The 21425-nt window shown below is 38.4% G+C and overlaps 1 protein-coding gene across 6 annotated transcripts in view; it reads right to left on the bottom strand.

Annotated features, from left to right (window-relative positions):
- Reps2 (RALBP1 associated Eps domain containing 2) overlaps window positions 1–21425 on the bottom strand; it is a 188694-nt gene that overhangs the window by 124160 nt on the left and 43109 nt on the right. For all 6 annotated transcript variants that reach the window (XM_090326959.1, XM_090326962.1, XM_090326964.1 and 3 more), the window contains exon 2: window positions 10674–10797. In XM_090326959.1, coding sequence (XP_090183085.1) covers window positions 10674–10797 — 124 coding nt within the window. The remainder of the gene's footprint in view (window positions 1–10673; window positions 10798–21425) is intronic.

The raw sequence follows: 21425 nt of genomic DNA, 5'->3' as shown, positions 1-21425 counted from the left end.
GGCCAACTGCAGAGGCCAGACATCTTGCTAAACATCTTATACTGTATGGAGCAGGGCCCTGTTGTTTAACCACAGCAAATTCTCCAGTCCATACTGCAAATTGTACTGAGTCTAAGAGAGTCTTCTACAAAATAAAGATCTAGTGTTTTAAATCCTGTGAGAGAGGAAGAAGGATTTTACAAGTAGTGACTCCTGTTTCAATGGTTTCTGTGGCTTTTCTCCAAAATAGGAAAAACAAAAGCAAGAGATTGAACGATCACACACACACACACACACACACACACACACACACACACACACACACACACACACACGAGAGGGAGAGAGGGAGAGAGAGAGAGATTGAGAGACAGACAGACAGACAGAGAGACAGAGAGAATCAGTGAAAGGGACAGAGTCAGAGACAGAGAGGGGGGTAGGAGAGTAGAGGAGAGAAGAAAGAGGAGGGGGAAGCAGGAGAGGGAATATGAAAGAGAGAGGGAGAAGGAGAGGGGGAGGGAGAGGGAGAGGGAAAAAGAGTGAGTATGGGGGGAGTGTTTCTGTGCTCTCTACTTATTAAAGGAAGCCCTTCCTGTCTCTTAGCCTTAAGTGAAATCTTTTGAGTATGACAACCAGTTTAATAATTTATAGAAAAGACAACCCCTTGTGTGGTATAGGAAGTGAGGCTATAGCCACAAGGGCTGGCATATGTACAGTTTCCTCTTTAAACAGAGAGGAACTTTTGACTAAACACTGTATGTAGTTTTCCACAACAAAATGTTGAGGTTAACTTACCCTTTCTTTGTAATATTCATCTCAGTGTCTCTTTTTCAGTAGTTCTTTTTGGCAATTTATTCTATACACGTTTCCCCTTCTTCTTAGCCTTGCTACAAGAGACCTGCTTTGGACTGTTCACCTATGCAGAGGAAACACCCCCACCCTTCCCCCTCTAGTCAATTGTGTTTTCTATGGTTCTATTTCTTCACCCTAAACCCCTTTCCTTAGCCCTTTTGTCCATTTTTCTCTCCAACTTATAAGCAATGGTTTCCAAGTTCATTTTCTGTGGGTCATGGGGCTTGAACTTGGCCTGGACACTGTCTCTTAGCTCTTCGACTCAAGGCTACTGCTCTACCCCTGGGCCTCATTGTCCTTGAGCTCTTCAGCTCAAGTTTACCACCCTACCCTTGAGACAAGTCCCACTTCCTTGTTTTCTAGAGGCTAATTGGAGATGAGAGTCTCAGGTCCTTTTGTGCTGGGATAGCTTTGAACCTGGATCCTCAGATCTCAGCCTCCTGAGTAGCTAGGATTACAGGTATGAGCCATCACACCTGGCCAACTTCATTTATTACTGTTACAGTATTCTTTGGAAATCTTGTAAGAGCTGTGAAATTTATCAGGAAAAGGCACATTGACATATGGATAAGGGACATAGAAAAACTTCTGTATATAATTGAAAGAGAAATCACTTAAGACATTTCTCACTACAATGGCCCACACTCCCTCATAACAAGTATTAACTAGAGCTCTACTGTTCTATTAGTGTAGTTACTAAACACAGGTGGCTATTGAGTACTGAAGATATGGCAAATATGAACTGAGATGTGCAGTGAGGATAAAACATATATTTGAGCTAAAATGATAGGAAATATGCATAGCATAAAACTTACTATCTCAACCATTTTTAAATGTACAGTTCAATAGTTTTTAAGTATATTCATGCTCGTGTGCATCCAGTTTCTAGAACTTTGCAAAGTAAAATCTGATGAAATCATTCTCCACCTTCCTCTCCTTCCTCAGCTTCTGGCAACCATTCTACTTTTTTCTTTCTTTTTTTGTGGTATTTGGGATGAATTCAGTGCCTGTATTCCTCACTTGCCTGTAAGCCTGTCTTGGAGGAAAGGAAGAAAACCTAGTAGCCTCTGTGTTGTGGGGCACTTTAACATTTGAGCTACATCCCCCAATCCCAAGAGGAAAATTGGGAAAGTACTCTAAAATGAGTTTTTAGATCTCAGTGCTAGGTACTTTAGCATTGCCATTGAACTCAATTTCCAAGCTGTGAGAATTCTAAGCTCAGGCTAGGAAGGGATCTGTAGGCCCATCCCAGAAGGTGAAGTCCAAAGCATCTCCTTCCAGTAGCCAGTGTCATCAGTGTGTTAGAGAAGAAGCATTTTGTTTATTTATGGTGCTGGGGTTCAAACCCAGAACCTTAAGCATGTCAAGCAAGCACTTTACCACTGAGTTATATATCTAGCTCTCTAGTTTTTAATCCTATGAATTTGATGACATTTAATAGCTCATATAAGTAGAAGCATTTGTTAGCTAAAATTATAAGGAATATTTACAGATTGATAAGTGCTATAAGGAAATAAATGCTGAGAGAGAGCAAAGTACAGAGGGGACTGCCCTGAACAACCATTGCCCAACAGGCTCACCCAAAGAACACGTAACGCCCTAAGAATATGTGCTTCTATTATGACTTCCTATTCTATTTGATTTTGGTTTGGTTTGGTTCCTTAGACAGGGCTTGGTTATATAGCCCAGTTTGGCCTCACAATCTTCTTGCCTCAGCTTTGTGAGTGCTAGAATGAGAGACATGCCCCACCACACCCCCAAACTATCCTTGATTGAACATTTTATACTTATGAATGGGTAGATATTAACTTTTACAAAACTGTTAGCTAACAAGTAACTTTTGTTTGATAGCAAGGTAAACGAATTTCATCAGAGAAAAGAGTACAAAAGCCAATTATATTTTTATTGCCCTGTATGTACATTAGTCAACTCTATACATAATTTAACAATCTCATTCCAGTATTTTTTAATTCCATGATTATAAGTATTTCTGACACTATACTTTCTAGAAGTAGTTTTACCACAGACTGAGTCTGTGGTAAATGAATTTGAAAAGACCTACTTTAGGTACAATGGTAGGGACAGTCTCTGATTCTTCAAGTATGAGAAACAGCCATGCGAAAGAGAAAGAAAGACAAGAACCCTTGGAACCTAAGACTTTGACACAGTACATGATCACAGAATGGAAAAGATCACCTAGAAGCAGCTAAAGGCCATGATGCTAAGAGAAAAAATGAAAATAAGAGGTAGAGATCTGAGACTAGGATGGACCAGTAGACAGGGATTAGATTATACAGGATCTTTTAGGCCATTGCAGGGACTCTGAACTAGGGACTACATACAACAAACAACTGGAGAGTTTTAAGGAAGAAAAGGAAATGATATGATGTCTATTTAGAAAAAAAATCATTCTTTCCAATACGAGAAATAAGATAGGAGCAAAGAGAGGAGGCCAGGGACCAATGACAAAACCATTGTGTTATCCAGGTAAGTGGTAGAGGTGGAAACATGGATAGAAACAAAAGGCAATGAGATTGAGCTGTACCACAAGAACATTTCATGGACTATATTGTGGGAAAGCAAAGGAACCAGGATGACTTCTATTGTTGTTGTTGTTTTATCTTATGTATCTAGAGATACTGGTGGCATTTACAATAAGAAAAACTCAGGGATGGAGATTGACACATACACACACACACACACACACACACACACACACACACACACACACACACACACAGAGGCTCATGCCATAAAATAAGAGTATCCTGCCAGACATCCAGTGGCTGATACCTGTATTTCTAGCTATTTAGGGGCCAGGATTTGAACACTGCAGTTGGAAGCCAGGTGCAGAGGGAATGTCCATGAAACTTTATCTCCCATTAACTACCAAAAATTCGGAAGTAGAGAAGTGGTTTAAGTGGTAGAGAACTAGCTTTGAACAAAAGAAGTTCAGGGAGAGTGCCTAAACCCCAGGATCAGGACAAAAAAAAGTATCCATCTATAACTCCCAGGGTATGACTCCTTAGAAGTCATAAGACGTCCACAGACTTTCAGATTAGGCCCTCAGAGAACATCTTCATTGAACTTCAAGGTATATGGAAACAAATATTAAACTAGTGGATCATAAGCCACCAAGTAGCAGCTTAAAATTTGGCCCAATCTTGTTCTCATTCTTATTTAACACGTGCTAACTGTGAATAACTTTTATTTAATAAATCTTTAAATGAAAGAAGATAATTCAGAATGAACTCTGAGTACCCTTAAACCTCCAAAGGCAGCATCAATGTTCACAAAACATAAATAAGAAATGCTTCTTCAGCCAGCGCTGGTGGTTCACACATGTAATCCTAGCTACTCAGGAGGCTGAGATCTGAAGATCGAGGTTCAAACCCAGCCCAGTCAGGAAAGTCTTTAAGAAGCTGATTCCCAAGTAACACCAGAAGACCAGAAGTAGCACTGTGACTCAAAGTGGTCAAGCTCTAGCCTTGAGCCAAAAAGCTCAGAGACAGTGCCCAGGCCCTGAGTTCAATCCCCATGACCAACGAAAAATAGGAGGAGAAGCAGTAAGAGGACAAGAGGAGGAGAAGGGGGAGGAGGAAGTGTAGGGCAGCCTTATTCTTTATAAGAAGGTATTACTCTTTTACAAAAGTGGTAACTTTGACACTCTTCTCCCAGACCCTTGAAATTAAGCCATAGAACTGGGCACAAATGGTGGCTCACACCTGTAATCCTAGCTACTCAGGAGGCTGGGATCTGAGGATCAAGGTTCAAAGCCAATCCCGGGCACAAAAAGGACCTGAGACTCTTATCTCCAATTAACCTCTAGAAAATGGGAAATGGAGTTTGTGCCCAGAGTTCAAGCCCCATGACCCACAAAAAAAGAAATAGGCACAAATTGGACAAAAGACTTAAATATAACTTGATGTCAGAAATTTGTTCTTGAGTTTGTTCAACAAAGCAGTTCTAACTTTTCCAAATAATAAATTCAGAAAATACTACAATAAACCTTAATGACAATTCCAATGGAATAAAAACTTTCAATACCTGTGACAATCCATAGTCATTGTGATGCAACTTTCAACCATCAGGGCCAGAGACTGCTGATATCAGTGACTACTATGTCTTACAGCAAGGAATACCAAGCCTGCCCATGCAACAGTGCACAAGAAAGCAATCTACTTCAAGCCTGACACCAGTGATTTACACCTGTAATCTTAACTACTCATAAGGATCACAGTTCAAAGCCAGCCTGGGCAGAAAAGTCCCTAGGAGATACGTGTCTCCAATTAATCACACAAAAAATTGAAGTAGAGCTGTGGCTCAAAGTGGTAGACCAATAGCCTTAAGCAAAAAGAGTTCAGGAACAGTGCCTAAGCCCCAAGTTCAAACCCTATGACTGACAAAAAAAGAAAAGAAATATATTTCCAAAAGTAGAGCTATGATCAAATAATAGAATACTAGCCTTGAATGAAAAACAGGAATTTCTTTCACAGAATTTAATTCTATAATAACAAAGAAGCTCTTAGGGGAATTATTTTTGTCTCACTTAGGAAACATTCCATGATTGTAGATCTCCATCAGCAGCTACTTCAAGGACAGTAAGGACAATGAGAAGGGGGTATTTTGCATAGCAATTAAGCACATAGGAACTGAGCATGGTGGTTGTACACCTGAGCTTCCAGGTGGAATGGACACAGGAATGGGAGTTTGAGGCCAGCCTGGGGACATAAACAGAGATCCTGTCTCAAGAAAGTAATGCTGGCCCTGTAAACCTAGCTACTCAAGAGGCTATGATGTGATGAGGATTGCAGTTCAAAGCCAGCCAGGGCACTGAAGTCCATGAGACTCTTGTCTCCAATTAACTACCAGAAAACCAGAAATGGCACTGTGGTTCAAGTGGTAGAGCGATGGCCTTGAGCTGAAGAGCTCAGGGACAGCACCCAGGCCCAAAATTCAAGCCCCATGAAAAGAAAAGAAAGTAATGTTGGGGATGTGGCTCAACAGTAGAGCACTTGCCTCGTGTGTGCAGGGCTCTTGGTTTCATTCCCAGCACTGCATCCTCCACTTCAAAAAAAATAATAATAAGAGAGCATGAAAACTAGAAGTAGAGCTGCTGAGTCCAAATTTTACTGACCCTAGGACCTTAGCCAAGTTGACTCAACTTACCTAAACTTCAATTATACAATTATAAGATAGAGACACTAATAATGTCTTAGTAGAAACTTGCAGTGTTCCCTCGTAACCAGTTCCCCAAACAGTCTGCTCTATAATGAAGCAGATGCATCCTTGTGACAAGCTCCAGAAAACATTATAAGCCATAATAACACGAGTCACCTCCAGACCAAATAATTTAAGTAGTAGCATCAGAAAACTCTCTCCCTTCTGTAGCAATGGTGGAAACAGGTGCTATGTTAAAGGTATCATAAGGGAAAATACCCAAGATTACAGAGCTACCACCTGGAAGGCAACTGCCCTGCAGAGTTAACTCTGAAAACCTAAGACTGTATAGTGCAATATGGACAGAAACCTACCTATATCTAGCAACTGAGGCACTGAGACTATATATTGCTATGTGTTACAGCATTTTATCCTAATACAAATTTATACAAGCACTATACCTAATTTAGTTAGATGCTATGAGGATTCAAGGAGACAGTGTCTGGCCCACTCTAAGCCCTTGATAAAGATCAATGTCATGACTATGATTCCCTATGGTTACTTCAAAAGACTTTGTCTGCCACAGCCAGGACCGACAGAAGACAAGAGTAAGCAGATGAGGAGTGGTTTGTTGTTGTTTTGCAGATGAGTAATTTTTATCTCAAAATGAGAAAAAAAATTCCTGCATAGTATGTGCACATATGAAAGCTATGTGTTAACACAGTGAATTATCCAAGAATCTCAGTACCCTCATGCAATAGTTAACTTCTTCATACAGATTTTTTAAACTCCTGCTGAGGCAACAGAAATGAGGCTGGCAGTTGGGGGCTGTACCTTTTGTTTAATTTGTGGAAAATATTTGAGCATATAGAACAGTCAGGAATAGGGATGGCAAGAAAATGTTAAAATTCGAATTTTGAAAAGATTCATTCTTCCAAACTATTGGTGTCACTTATGTGACCAAAAGAGTGCTTCAGGAACTGAGAATTAAATAAGTACCTGGCCAGATGTAGCAGAACATTTCTGTAATCCCAGTCATCAGAGGTCTGAGACTTGAAAATAGCAAGTACCGATCAAGTCTGGACTATACAATGAGACTTCTTGTATCAAAGACAAGGGGAGAGGGGTTGGAAACTAGGATCAATTGGTAAAGCTCTGGCTAATGACCAAAGCATCAGGTAGCAAGTTTAAGCCCTGGTCTCACAACAAAAGGCAAAAAAGAATAGGAGGAGGAGATGGAAGAGATGGAAGAGGAAGAGGAGGAGGAGGAGGAGGAGGAGGAGGAGGAGGAGGAGGAGGAGGAAGAGGACATCTGCTATAATTGGAAGGGATGGAAGAGAGAGAAAAGGGATGGTTCATTCTCCCATAATTCCTACTTTCCCATTACTTTGAACTAATCCCTAACACATCATTAAATAACAATATAGTTATCTGAAGTGGAAAATTAAAATGAATGCTATTATTTTGTCTCAGATTCTAGAAATTCTTTCCCAACATCCTGTTAAAGAAAAACTTATGATTTCCCCCATTAAAAAAAATAACTCTCTAGGGGCTGGGAGTTTGGCCTAGTGGTTAAAGTGCTTGCCTAGCATGCATGAAGACCCGGGTTTGATTCCTCGGTACCACATACAGAGAAAAAGCCAGAAGTGGTGCTGAGGCTCAAGTGGTAGAGCTCTAGCCTTGAGAAAGTCCAAGGACAGTGCTCAGGCCCTGAGTTCAAGCCCAGGACTGGCAAAAAAAAAAACTCTCCAATGAACACAGACGCAAAACTCCTCAATAAAATACTAGCCAACAGAATCCAAAAACGAATTTAAAAAATTATACACTACAATCAAGTAGGCTTCATCCCACAGATGCAAGGCTGGTTTAATATTCGCAAATCAATCAATGTACTACATCATATCAATAGAGCTATGGATAAGAATCATATAATTTCTCTGGACGTGGGGAAGGCATTTGACAAAATACAACATCCATTCATGTTGAAAGCACTAGAAAAAATAGGAATAAGAGGTACATTCCTTAAAATAATTAAAGTCATATATGAAAAACCTACAGCCAGTATTATACTAAATGGTGAAAGACTAGAACCATTTACCTTAAAATCAGGAACAAGAGAGGGATACCCACTCTCTCCACTTCTCTTCAATATAGTGCTGGAACCCTTAGCCAGAGCAATAAGGCAAGAGAAGGACATCAAAGGGATCCACATAGGGAAAGAAGAACTTAAACTATCCCTATTCGCAGATGACATGATCCTCTACTTGAGTGACCCAATAAGCTCCACTCCCAAACTCCTAGAATTAATAAATTACTTTAGCAAAGTGGCAGTTTACAAAATTAACCTTCAAATGTCAGTAGCCTTCTTGTACACCAACAATACACAAACAGAAGGCCAAATCAAGAAAATAATCCCATTTGCAATAGCCCCCAAAAGAATAAAATACTTAGGAATTAACTTAACCAAAGATGTAAAGGAATTATTTAATGAAAACTATAAAAGCCTAACAAAAGAAATTAAAGAAGACACCAGGAAATGGAAAGATATCCCATGCTCATGGGTAGGGAGAACCAACATAATGAAAATGGCCATACTGCCAAAATTCATACACAAATTCAATGCAATCCCCATCAAAATCCCAAAGACATTCTGTACTGAAATAGAAGATACAGTCTAAAGGTTCATATAGAACAAGAAAAGACCTAGAATAGCCTAAACAATTCAAGGCAAAAAGAGCAATGCAGGTGGTATTACAATACCAGACTTCAAACTCTACTATAGAGCCATAATAACAAAAACAGCATGGTATTGGCCCAAAAATAGACCAGAAGATCAATGGAACAGAATAGAAGATCCAGAAATAGAACCACATACCTATAGTCAATTTGTATCTGACAAAGGAGCCAAAGATATACATTGGAACAGACACAGCCTATTCAATTATTGTGCTGGCAAAACTGGGCAGCCACATGCAGAAAATTAAAAATTGACCCTAGCCTTTCACGATGCACAAGCATTAACTCAAAATTAATCAAAGACCTCAATGTCAGACTGGAAACCATGAAACTGCTACATGATAGAGTAGGAGAGACACTGGAACTCATAGGCACAGGCAAAAGATTTCTGAACAGAATCCCAGGGTCACAACAGATTGGAGAGAGACTCGATAAATGAGACTACCTAAAAATAAAAAGTTTCTGCACAGATAAAAGCATATCCACAAAAGTAAAGAGACAGCCAACCAACTGGGAAAATATATTTACCAATAATACATCAGACAAATGTCTACAGGGAACTCAAGAAACTAATCCCCCCCAAACCCAACAAACCATTCACTAAATGAGCAAGGGAACTAAAGAGAGACTTATCAAAAGAAGAGTTTAAAATGGCACAAAATCATATGAGAAAATGTTCATCACCCATGGTCATAAAGAAATGCAAATAAAAACAACCCTAAGATACTACCTTACCCCAACAAGAATGGCCAAGATTTTAAACTCAGACAATGACAGATGCTGGTGGGGTTGTGGAGAATAAGGAACCCTACAGCACTGCTGGTGGGATTGTAAGCAAGTTCAGCCACTCTGGAAAGCAGTGTGGAGGTTTCTTAAAGAACTGAAAATAGACCTTCCCTACGATCCCGCCATACCACTTCTGGGCATCTCTTCTGAACACCATAACCCAGGATATGATAAGAACATCTGCTCAGCTATGTTTATCTCTGCACTATTCACAATAGCCAGGCAATGGAAACAATTTAGATTCCCTACTGCAGATGAATGGATACAGAAAATGTAATATATCTATCTATATATATATATATGTATATAAAATGGAATTCTACATAGCCAACAGACAAAATAAAATAATGGCATTTGCAGGGAAGGGGATGAATCTAGAATGAATCATGTTGAGTGAGACAAGTCAAGACCAAAGGAACAAAAGGTGCATGTGTATCCTTAATATGTGGCTATTAGATTCAAAATGTACAAGAGCGAGGACTCAATAGTTGCATACCCAATGCTATGGACATGGTATTGGAAATATAAACACAACTATATAGACATAAAAACATATGACTCTATAGACAAGTTTTATTACAAGGATTAATATGTATCTATGACACACAAACCCTCAGCCTAATTTTGATTATGTTCTACAATCTAAGTGCCAGTGATTGTATATAGAGATTCCCTTCTTAAAAACTTGTTTGTTAAACATGTCATTTGAAATATGGTGTAAAAATCAATGTTAAGAAATTCTTTAATAAAAAATAACTAAGCAGGACACAGGTAGCTCACGTCTATAATCCTAGCTACTCTGGAGGCTGAGATCTGAGGATCAAGGTTTGAAGCCATCCTGGGGACTAAATTCTGTGAGATTCTTATCTCCAGTGAATCACTAGAAAATGGGAAGAGGGGCTGTGGCTCCAGGGATAGGGAGATAGCCTTGAGCTCAAGAGTTCATGGACAGCATCCAAGCCCAGTGTTCAAGCCCTATGACTGATAAAAAAAAATAACTAAGCCACCCAACGTTTTCTTACTTTATTGTACAAATGAATAGGAAGAAACAAGAAAAAAAAGTCCACAAAAGGAAACAGAACAGGTCTTAAACTACTAAAAATAGCCTAAATAAGAAATTGGTCACAAACAATAAAACACATAAAATGTGAGATACTTACCACATTTAATACTGTCTATTCGCACAGGGAGGCCAGACTGTGCTGCGGCAATCAATTTCAGAGCAATGTAAAATTGTGTTGGACCAAAATAACCAACTCGCTTCACACCACACAGTTCTGTGATCTGAAAACAGTCAAGAAAGAACAATGCTGAAACCCCATTTCATAACAGGAAAATGAGACAAGCCTATATGATGAAACCTTTCAGATTTCACATGTAGCTAACCAGAAATTCCCTCAGGAATCTACGTGTACACACACTCGTTTCTTTTTCTCCAGCTTACAGGGAGGTTTTTCATTCAGATCATTAAATTCTACGTACTCGTGATTATTTCAAAACTGATGTATGGTTCTCCTTCTTCAAAGATACAAACAAAAGTGACATAAACAGTAGTTGCTATTTTTCTTACAAAGAAGAGTGACTTTAAAGGGGCTTGTTTGGATGTTCAAAGTCTAGAAAGTTACTGGAGTGAACAGAGAACAGATTAGTCTTTACCACTGCTTGTAGATCATCTTGGTTTACTGAAGTTGAACGTGAATTATTTTGACAAAGTTCTCAGAAAAAAAGAAAAAAAAACAATTCCACAATCATTGCAATTATATTTTGGGTGCTCATTTTCAGAGGAACATTAAAAAGCAATGCTTGTACAAATACTTTCAAGTCATTGCAGTCATTGTTGGTTTTCATCCCACCACCTGGAACTACAATGTCCTCCTCCTCAACCTAGATGGAACTCAACGGTACTTCTCAATTGTAACTTCCCAACTTCTAGAATATACTTCATTTTCCAAATGTGTTTTGAGAGCCCTCAATCCTATGATGACCATTTCATGATATGTTATCATAAATACATTTTAAAAGGTTGGAGAAAGTGGCCGGGAGTTTGGCCTAATGGTAGAGTGCTTACCTAACATGCATGAAGACCCGGGTTCAATTCCTCAGTACCACATACATAGAAAAAAGCCAGAAGTGGTGCTGTGGCTCAAGTGGTAGAACTATAGCCTTGAGAAAGCCCAAGGATAGAGTGCAAGCCCTAAGTTCAACCCAGGACTGGCTAAAAAAAAAGCTTGGAGAGAAATAAATAAGCAAAATAATAAGCAAAAACATGAGTTAATAATTGTTCCAAGTCAGTGATGGGGATCATGGAGGTTTATTTTTTCAAAATTTTGTAATGTTTATTTTAACATTTTCCACATTATAATTATCTGTTTATCTCTACCTCTCATTAAAATGTACCTCCTTACACAAGATTGGGCACACAAGATACAGTCAATAAATTCCCATTCAACTGAGTGGAATTTATACTCAAAAATAAAATCTAGCCAGGTGCTGGGTAGCTCATGCCTGTAATCCTAACTACTTCAGGAGGCTGAGATCTGAGGATCACAATTCAAAGCCAGCCTGGGCAGGAAAGTCCATAAAAATTTTTTATCTCCAATGACCCATCAGAAAACCGAAGTGGCACTTTGACTCAAGTGGTAGAGCAATAGCCTTGAGCTGAAGAGCTCAGGGACAGTGCCGGCCCAGAGTTTAAGCCCACAACTGACCAAAAGTAATAAATAAATAAATAAATAAATAAGGAACTAAGTTTCATATTCCTTATCAAAAATATATATATTCGCACATCTTAATGTATAGACTATGCATGAAAAAGGACCCCACCAAGAGCATTTCTGCAGTTCCAGTTATAAAACAGTTCTCTTGCAGAATAATTCCAAACTTAAAGAAATTACAAGTCAGATATAATTTTACATGCCTGTAATCTCAACAGTGGGGAGACAAAGGGAGGAGAATGAGGGGTTTGAAGCCAACTTGGGCTTCATAGAGAATTTGTCTCAAAAAAGAAAGAAAGAAGGATAGGAAAGAAGAAAGGAAGGAAGGAAGGAAGGAAGGAAGGAAGGAAGGAAGGAAGGAAGGAAGGAAGGAAAAAATTTAAACTTTGGTATATGAACAATTTAACAACTTATTTCAGAAAGTATGATTTTTTTATCAACTTGGCCTTTAATTAGTCTTTTATTGTAACTACTATATTGAACTGGAAAAGTCTTTACTAAAGGCAACTGAAATTGCTGGTATAACATTTATTATGGTAGTTTTAAGACAGTCTAATTTGACAGTAAAACACCTTATTTACTTTTGGTCTCATATACCATAAGAATCACTGCTTTGCAACCAAATATATATATATATATATATTTATATTTATACATATATGTGATGTAAGCCTACAGATTACTTTTCTTTCTCTTTGTACACCAAACCTCTGAGAGTTATACAAAGAGCTTTATGAAATATTAAACTTCAAATAAGAGAAAATAATTATAAGCCTTTACATATTAAGCCTTATAGCCTTGGACTTCTCAATCCAAACCAGAGTTATGTGCTTAAGTAATTTTACTCAAAAGTGTTTTAAGTTTAAATTATATATGAAAAAGTTCTAAGTTATAAGTAGAAATGTTTTTAATGACATCTATGGAAAAGGGAGTGGCAATATATCACAGATACTTAATTAGCAGGAGGTATTTTATAGAACTGCTCCTTCAAAAAAGTGAAGTCAATGAGCTTTTCTCAAATATAAAGACATGATTCTGACCAGCTGATACTCTCAGCTGGAACCATCTTAGATTAACCATGATGAAAATTTCTCAGAATAAGAACCTATAGACTTAGGGCTTATTTTCTTAGGAGATGAAAAGAAGACATGAATTCAATTAACCTAGAGCCTACAGATGTATGTACACTAAACTGCTGGGCAGCTGGATGCAAATAAGAAAAATACACCAAACATTTGGGAGGAACCTGGTCCAAGTTCTAGGAAGAGGCTGCTGTGCACTAAAATTTCTTCCCCCTACCTAATTCTGTAAGATTAAGTGACTGTGCTGAGTAACCAGTCCATATACATGCTGTTTGTCGGAAATAATTTCCTTCCTACCTGGCATATAGTAAATTTTCAGAACTGTTCAAAGGTTTGAATAAGTCCCTCTCTCTTTTAAAGGCTTCCTTGGAAAGACTTAAAAATTGAAAAACAAGAGAGGGGGGAGGGGGGGAGGGGAGAGGGGAGAGGGACAGAAGGAGGGGAGGAAGAGGGAGAGAGAGAGGGGGGAAGAAGAAGAAGGAGGAGGAGGAGGAGGAGGAGCAGGAGGAGGAAGGAGGAAGGAGGGAGGGAGGGAGAAATAAACTACTTATAGGCATATTTTAAATTAGTCAGATATACTAGGTAAATGCCAACTTAAAATAAACAAGCCGGGCACAGTAGCTCACACCTGTAATCCTAGCTAATCAGGAGCTGAGATCAAAAATAAAATTAGAGTCAGCTTATTTGGGATTTTCCTGAGTTTGTTTACTTTAATCCATTCTATATTTTATACCACAGACAGACAGACAGACACAGACACACAGGCGCGCACGCGCGCACACACACACACACACACACACACACACACACACACTTCTTTTCATGACTTAGAAGATAAAGCAAGCCAAGACATTCCAAGTAAGGGAAGCAATGGTACTACATAGATCCATGACATGTGAAGAGAATGAATTAATGGAAGTCCAGTCTCAGATCACACTGAGTTCTCATTCTTGACCCCTCAAATCTAGATAGATTGGAACTTTTAACATGGAGCTAAACTCATACTAGAATCACATATTAATGGAAAAGTAGGCAATCTAATTTCACTAGTTTGGTTTCTTTGTCCAAGTCCCATAAAGACCCTGTCCAATTGTTAAAATAGCAAACCCAATTCTTGTGTTTCTGAAAGTCAGATGGGAACTTGATCCCATTTGAAATAACTATTCCAAGGCTGAAGAAGGGCTTTTTTTTTCATATTCGTGATATCCTTCTCCCTACCAAGGTCTCATAAACAACCAGTTTACCCAGGCAGGCATTCTACACCACCATGGCATATTCAGTTGGATTTAACCAACCAGGACCAAACCCCAGCATGATTATCAAGTTATCAGTCCTAATGTAACTTAACGGTCACATTATATTGACCACACAAATCCTGTCCCATGCCTAAATTTCCTATTTTCCAACTATGCACCTCTATTCTCTTTCCTATTAAGTTTGTCCCTGCTCTCTTCTGTCTTTGTCCATCTCCTCACTCTCAGTTTCCTACTAATATTTCTCTGATAAGCCAATCTCATAAATACTACTGTGGTTCTATTTGTATAGCTATCTTAAATGTTAGACTCTGGAGTCTCTTTGGTCGCATCACCTAAAATACATATTGTTTATAGCTTAACAGTCAGAGATGCATCCAAGTTAGGACACCATAGTTTCTGGACTTCAAACTAGCCATTGGCACATATCTGTGAGTTGAAGCAGCTATTAGAAGTCCAGCCTCAAAGCACAGTTGGCTTCATCAGAAATGTGTCGTAACCAACTGAGTTGGCCAGAATACAGGACAGAAACTTATGAACATGTGTCATTTTCTTTTGGTGCCCAGTAATGAAACCTCTTGCCAGTCCTTATGAAGTTTTCCACCTGCTTCCAGCTAAATAAGCTCTAAGAAAAGTCTGCTACTTTCCTGATTTCTTCATAATTAAGGTACGTGCACAGGCCCTAAATTTGAATAAATACCACCTACTCAGGTATTGAAATCAGTAATGAGTTTTACAAAGTAGGACAAACAGATAAGTGCTTTCTGGTAACACAACACTCAGCTCTAAAGGCAGCTCTATACTGGAAGTCTAGTGTAGGCAATGGTGGTGGTATAGGGGGAAGTATCCAATATACAATAGCTAAAGTAATAGCATCCTCAATAGACAAATTCTGTGGGCTGGCAGTGATACACCCTAACTGTGCATTTTTCAAGACATCTCAGCTTCCCTGGAGAAAAATGGAGCTGCTGAAAATCTCTCCAGTACATTCCTTTCCTGCTCAATTTACACACAATTTCTAGTACTGACTAACTGTGTAAGTTTCCTGGGTGTTACAGAAGATAAATCAAAGGTGAGACAATCATTTCAGAGCTTCCCAACTTGGCTCCCTCAATCATCTACAGCTGCATCACAAACCACCCCTAAACACAAGTGCCATAAGGCAATAACATTTACTTGGTTCAAAATTCTGGGACACAATAATTTGGGCTGAGTTCATCTGGACAACTACATTGCTCTGGGACAGGTGCCACAGATTTAGGTGAGATCAGTGTTTACACTTCTGCAATTGACTTGGTTTGGCTGGGGGCCTCTATTTTCCTCCACATGGTCTCTCATCTTCCAGTCCAGCCTGATGAACATGGTGGCAGAGTTCCCAAAGCAACAAGAAACATAAATGCTTTTTCATGCATAGGCGCAAAAACCACACAAGGTCACTTCCACTGCATTCTATTGTGGAAGCAAATCATGAAGTTAATCAAGACTTTTAAGGATCTGGAAAGAGGCTCCACCTCTTGATGGGAGGAGTTACAAGATACTGTATGGCACACTGAAATCTACTGTACCTGACTTATTGATAAAAAACACAATGGAGAAGTTGTCACTGTAGAGACTGCAAATTCTTAGGGAATTTATCTTTAATCAGAATTGGGTGGTGTGCAAGTGTATATAAATGAAATATGTAAATTCAAAGGAAAGTCAAATAGTATAATTCCTTAGAAAGGCAAAATCAAAGTTCAGCAAAATAAGCACCAGGAAGTGGATACTTAAAAGTGATGAAGTTAGTCAAGGGGAAAATGGTAGATGAAAAGAGCTAAAGAGGGGTAGAATGCAGTCAAGAATCCAATGTAAGCCGGGCACGGTGACTCATGCCTGTAATCCTAGCTACTCAGGAGGCTGAGATCTGAAGATCAAGGTTCAAAGCCAGCCCTGGGACTAAAGTCCATGAGACACTTATCTCCAATTAATTACTAGAAAAGCAGAAGGGGAACTGTGGCTCAGGGGGTAGGGTGTATTCTTGAGCTGAAGAGCTCAGGGACAGTGCTCAGGCCCAGAGTCCAAGCCCCACAACCAATCCAAAAAAATAAGAATCCAATGTATATCCCACAAAATTAGGAAGAGTGAAGGAAGGAATGGGTGTGAATGTTGAAAGGAATAATGATGATCAAGACATATTAAATGGCAACTCCTTTGTACAAAGAAATATAATAAAACTTAAATTTAAAAAAAGACTTGCTCATAACTAGAATCTATGCTCTTATGGCCATTTCCATTAGCCACCACCACCAACTCCAGCTATTATTTCAACAATAGCTAACTAGAAGCAAAAAACAAATTTAGTAGTCTGTAAACATTTTCATACAGGTCGGGCCTTTGAATTCTTCATATTATAGGATACCCTAAAGATCCAAAGTTGATGTGAACTGAACTTTGGTTTCTTTTTATGGATCTCAAAACTACTATTTGTTGCATATGAACAAATGGACATTTTGACCATTTCAGACAGAAAACTATTTGAACATCCCTTAAATTACAGAAAAACCTATTATAACTTTAAAGTCACATTAAAAAGCTCTTTTGGGCTAAGAATCTGACTTAGTGTTAGAATGCTTGCCTAGCATGTATGAAGCCCTGATTTTGATTTTTCAGAGCCACATAAACAGAAAAGGCCAGAAGTGGTGCTGTGACTCATGTGGTAGAGTGCTAGCCTTGAGCAAAAGAAGCACAGAGACAGTGCCTAGACCCAGAGTTCAAGCCCCAGGACTGACAAACCAATTTTAAAAATCTCTCTTGTACCTTTGTTTACTAAGAGCTTTGAAGAGGTATAACTGAATTTCCCCCTCAAGGAGCCACTCAAATTGGTAGACCCCACACACACAAATCGAAACTAGATATTTCTTTGACAACTGATAAACAGAGGTAAGCCTTCTGCAAGAAGTCTCCATGGAAACCACCCAGTGCTTGCATCTACCATTCACCTTATATTTTGGCTGGCATTCAAGCACATCAAATCAGCAATAAAACAAGGAAGCTAGAAGGGCTTTGGAGCAGTGAAGACTGTCTATGTTTGTTATAGTGAGATTTTTCAAGGAAAATCAAAGCATAATCATCTCAGGACTCAGATTTCAAAATCTCTGCATGCCCAACCTATTTTTTAAATATCCCACATCTTAGTCCATTCAGACTGGTAAAATATCTTAGACTGGGTAATGTATACACACAACAGAAATTTATTTCTCCTATTTCTGAAGACAAGTCTAATACTAAGATGAAAGCAATTCCACTCTCTGGTGTAGACTTTCTCTAGCTCACAGGGCTTTATTGCTGCATTGTGACATAATGGAAATAAGCTCCTTCCTTCAGGCTTCTTTTATTAGGGATACTAAATGCATATACAAGAGCTCCTGTCATGATTCAATCACATAGGAGCCCCACCTCTTCATACTACTACAATGAAGGTTAGGTTTCAACATATGAATTTAGATAGATACCAGCATTCAAATTCTATCACCAGAAAAAAATTCTTAAAACAGTGTACTAGTGTCAAAAGATTGTTGTAAGAGACACATTCTGTGGCTTAAAATGATAGAGCCATTTATTGTTTTTCATTTCATGATGCAACAGGACATGTTACTGGTGTAGGAAGGTTTTATAACTGCTCTCTTGAATTCTAATAAGGTTGTCTGCCATTTTTCATACCTTGTTCAGTGTGTAGTTTTAGGTGTGTGTGTGTGTGTGTGTGTGTGTGTGTGTGTGTGTGTGTGTTTGTCTAAGTGTTTGAATTTCCATGCTGACTTTTTTTTTTACTGAATGATCTGAGGAATAAAATGGTTATATTTGCTGTTGTCAAATAGTACTTTTTTAGTTGTTTCAAACTGAGGTTCACTGGTGCAAACCATCAAAATGGACTGTTGCTAATATAAAATTTTAATTATTATTGAACTTCATCTTGAATGTATGTTTTTAATGTGAATGTAGATAGTCGTTATTTTTATTTTTTGCTGGGCCTGGGTTATTATTGAACTTCATCTTGAATCTATGTTTTTAATGTGAAGGTAGATAGTCTTGATTGTTATTATTTTTTGCTGGTCCTGGGTCTTATACACTGGGACTGGGCATTGTCCCTGAGTTTCTTTGGCTCAAAATGACTGCCACTTGACCCACAGTTCCACTTACAGGTTTTATAAGTAGTTTACTGGAGATGAGAGTCTCACAGACTTTCCTGCTCGGGTTGGCTTTGAACCATGATCCTCAGATCTCAATCTCCTGAATAGTTAGGATTACAGGCATGACAGCACACAACTACTGACTTTTTATCTGATATGGAAAATCACTGTGGTTTCTTTTAAATTCAAATCCAAATTTACTCAGGAAAAAAATCTAACTTTTTTAAAATTATTTTTTCATATATTTTTATCGTAATTAATAGAAGGGTTACATTATATTAACCAGATATAAGGTATATTACTTCACAAACCTTGATACCCTTTCTCATGTCTTGGTCCCCATTTCCCTCCTCCCCACCCCCACCCCTCATCTTGTTTTCCCCCCTTCCCTATCCTATTTCAGATAACCAAATAAACATATATACAATATATCAGATAACAAGGTAAAAAAATACTCTAATAATATGAGATAACCAAGGGACAGCAAAAGAGATGAGAGAGAACATAGTACATTAAGGACAACAATCACTCATTATATGGCTTTTGTTTCTATATCCTGGAGGTCCTTTCATTTAGTGTCATCCTATATGGCCTTATGAATCTTGGTTTTGCTTTATTGTAAATCTCTTCTAGGAAAGCCCAAGGTTTCTACTGATTATGACAAATGAAGGAAACCATTGAGCCTATGTTCCTTTGAGTCTGGCTTCCTTCACTTAATATGATTTTTTTCTAAGTCTTTCTATTTCCTTACAAATGGGGTGATGTCTTTCTTTCTGACAGCAGCATAGAATTCCATTGTGTATAAATATCACATCTTGTTGATCTAATCATCAACTGAGGGGCATCTGAGTTGGTTCCATATCTTTTATGCTAACTTTTATATGTTTTCAGTGTCTTCTTTTTTATTTTTATTTTCAGTGTATTCTTATACCCAAAGCTCTTGATTTTTGTAATCAGTACATGCTTGTTTTAACATCATAACATTTTCATGTTTTTTTTTGCCAGTCCTGGGCTTAAGCTCAGGGCCTGAGCACTGTCCTTGGAGTTTTCTCAAGGCTAGAGCTCTACCACTTGAGCCTCAGCACCACTTCTGGCTTTTTCTAAGTATGTGGTACCAAGAAATCGAACCCGGGTCTTCGTACATGCTAGGCAAGCACTCTACCACTAGGCCAAACTCCCGGCCTCACATTTTCATTTTTTAAAAGACAAATTTCATATTCATATTTTGCTAATTGTGTTATTTTCCAGGTGGAAATCAGCAAGATAAAATACATAGTTTTCACTGTACAGCAATGGAAAAGTGTGCTAGAGGACTGTATTAGCCTCAAAGGAGGAGTAAAATCATAAGCTCAAAATGAATCATTCAAGTACCATGTAATAAATGATTTCTGAAGTGCCTCTCATAAAGGGCTCTCTATATGGATCCATTAGACTTCCAGAACATAGCGTACAATGGTTTTCTTTAAGTTTCTCTCTTTTAGTATATTAATATTCTAACATTGGGAAGTTTGCATGTGTAATTTGTGATACCTTAGGAGAACATTGTGAGCATATAATAAACTTTTCTAAGCACTGCACAAAAACAAGTAACAAATGCCAGTAAATATGTGAAAGAAACCTTTACAAAATGTTGGTGGGGATGTAAATTAGTGTAGTCATTACAAAAATGAGTATAGAGGTTCCTCAAGAAACTAAACATATATCCTCCCTCCATATGATCCTGATATACCATGCCTGGGCATACATCCAAAGAAAATTATATTAACACACCAAAGAGATGCCTGCACACCCATGTTCATTGTGATACGACTCACAACAACTAAAACATGTAAGAGCCTAGGAGCTCTTCAACAAATGAATGCACAAAGGAAATATTATATAAATGCATAGTGGACTATTATTTAGCTGAAAAGAGGAATGAAATCATGCCATCTGCAGGTAAATAGATGGTACTGGAGGGTTATTGCGTTAAATGAAATAAACCCCACATAGGAAAAAAAATAATGCATCTCCTCTATTTTATATGAAAGCAAAAACCCTCAACCTAGGGCTGGGATGTAGCTCAGTGGCAAAGCGCTTGCTTAGCAAGCGCAACGTCCTGGGTTCAATCCTTAGTACCAAAAAAGAAAATACAAAAAAATACAGTTTAAAAAACAAACAAATCACCTCAACCTAAGTTAGGCATGATGACCCACATCTGTGGTCCCAGCTACTCAGGAGTCAGTGTAGCAAGATCAGGCATGGACAGAAAAGGCCAAGTCAGCAAAGACCCCATCTGAAAAACAACTGAAAGAGCAAAAATGCCAAGTTGTAGCTCAAGTGGTACAATACTTGCCTAGCAAACATAAGACCCCGAGTTCAATAACCAGATCTACAAACAAAATAAAAGCCAACTTGAAAATAGAGATCATTAGAGATTGAAAAGGAGGAGGGTAGAAAGAAGATAACTAGACATGATCCACTTCAAGTGATACACGTGCATAGAAATGCCTTACTAAATGCGATTAACATAAACAATACACATTAATTAAAAAATAACGAGCATATGCTAATGGTTTGCCCCCAGTAACCCTAGCTACTAATAAGGCTGAGATCTGAGGACTGGGGTTTGAATCCAACACAGGCAGGTAAATTTGTGAGACTTTTATCACCATTTAAGCAGTATATAGCCAAATGATAGCTGAGGCCTTGAACTCA

This window comes from Megascapheus bottae, chromosome X (genome assembly GCF_031878675.1).
Source record: "Megascapheus bottae isolate mThoBot1 chromosome X, mThoBot2.hap1, whole genome shotgun sequence".
Lineage (NCBI taxonomy): Eukaryota > Metazoa > Chordata > Mammalia > Rodentia > Geomyidae > Megascapheus > Megascapheus bottae.
Note: the sequence above shows the minus strand (reverse complement) of the source record. Positions and strands in the feature narration are given on the sequence as shown.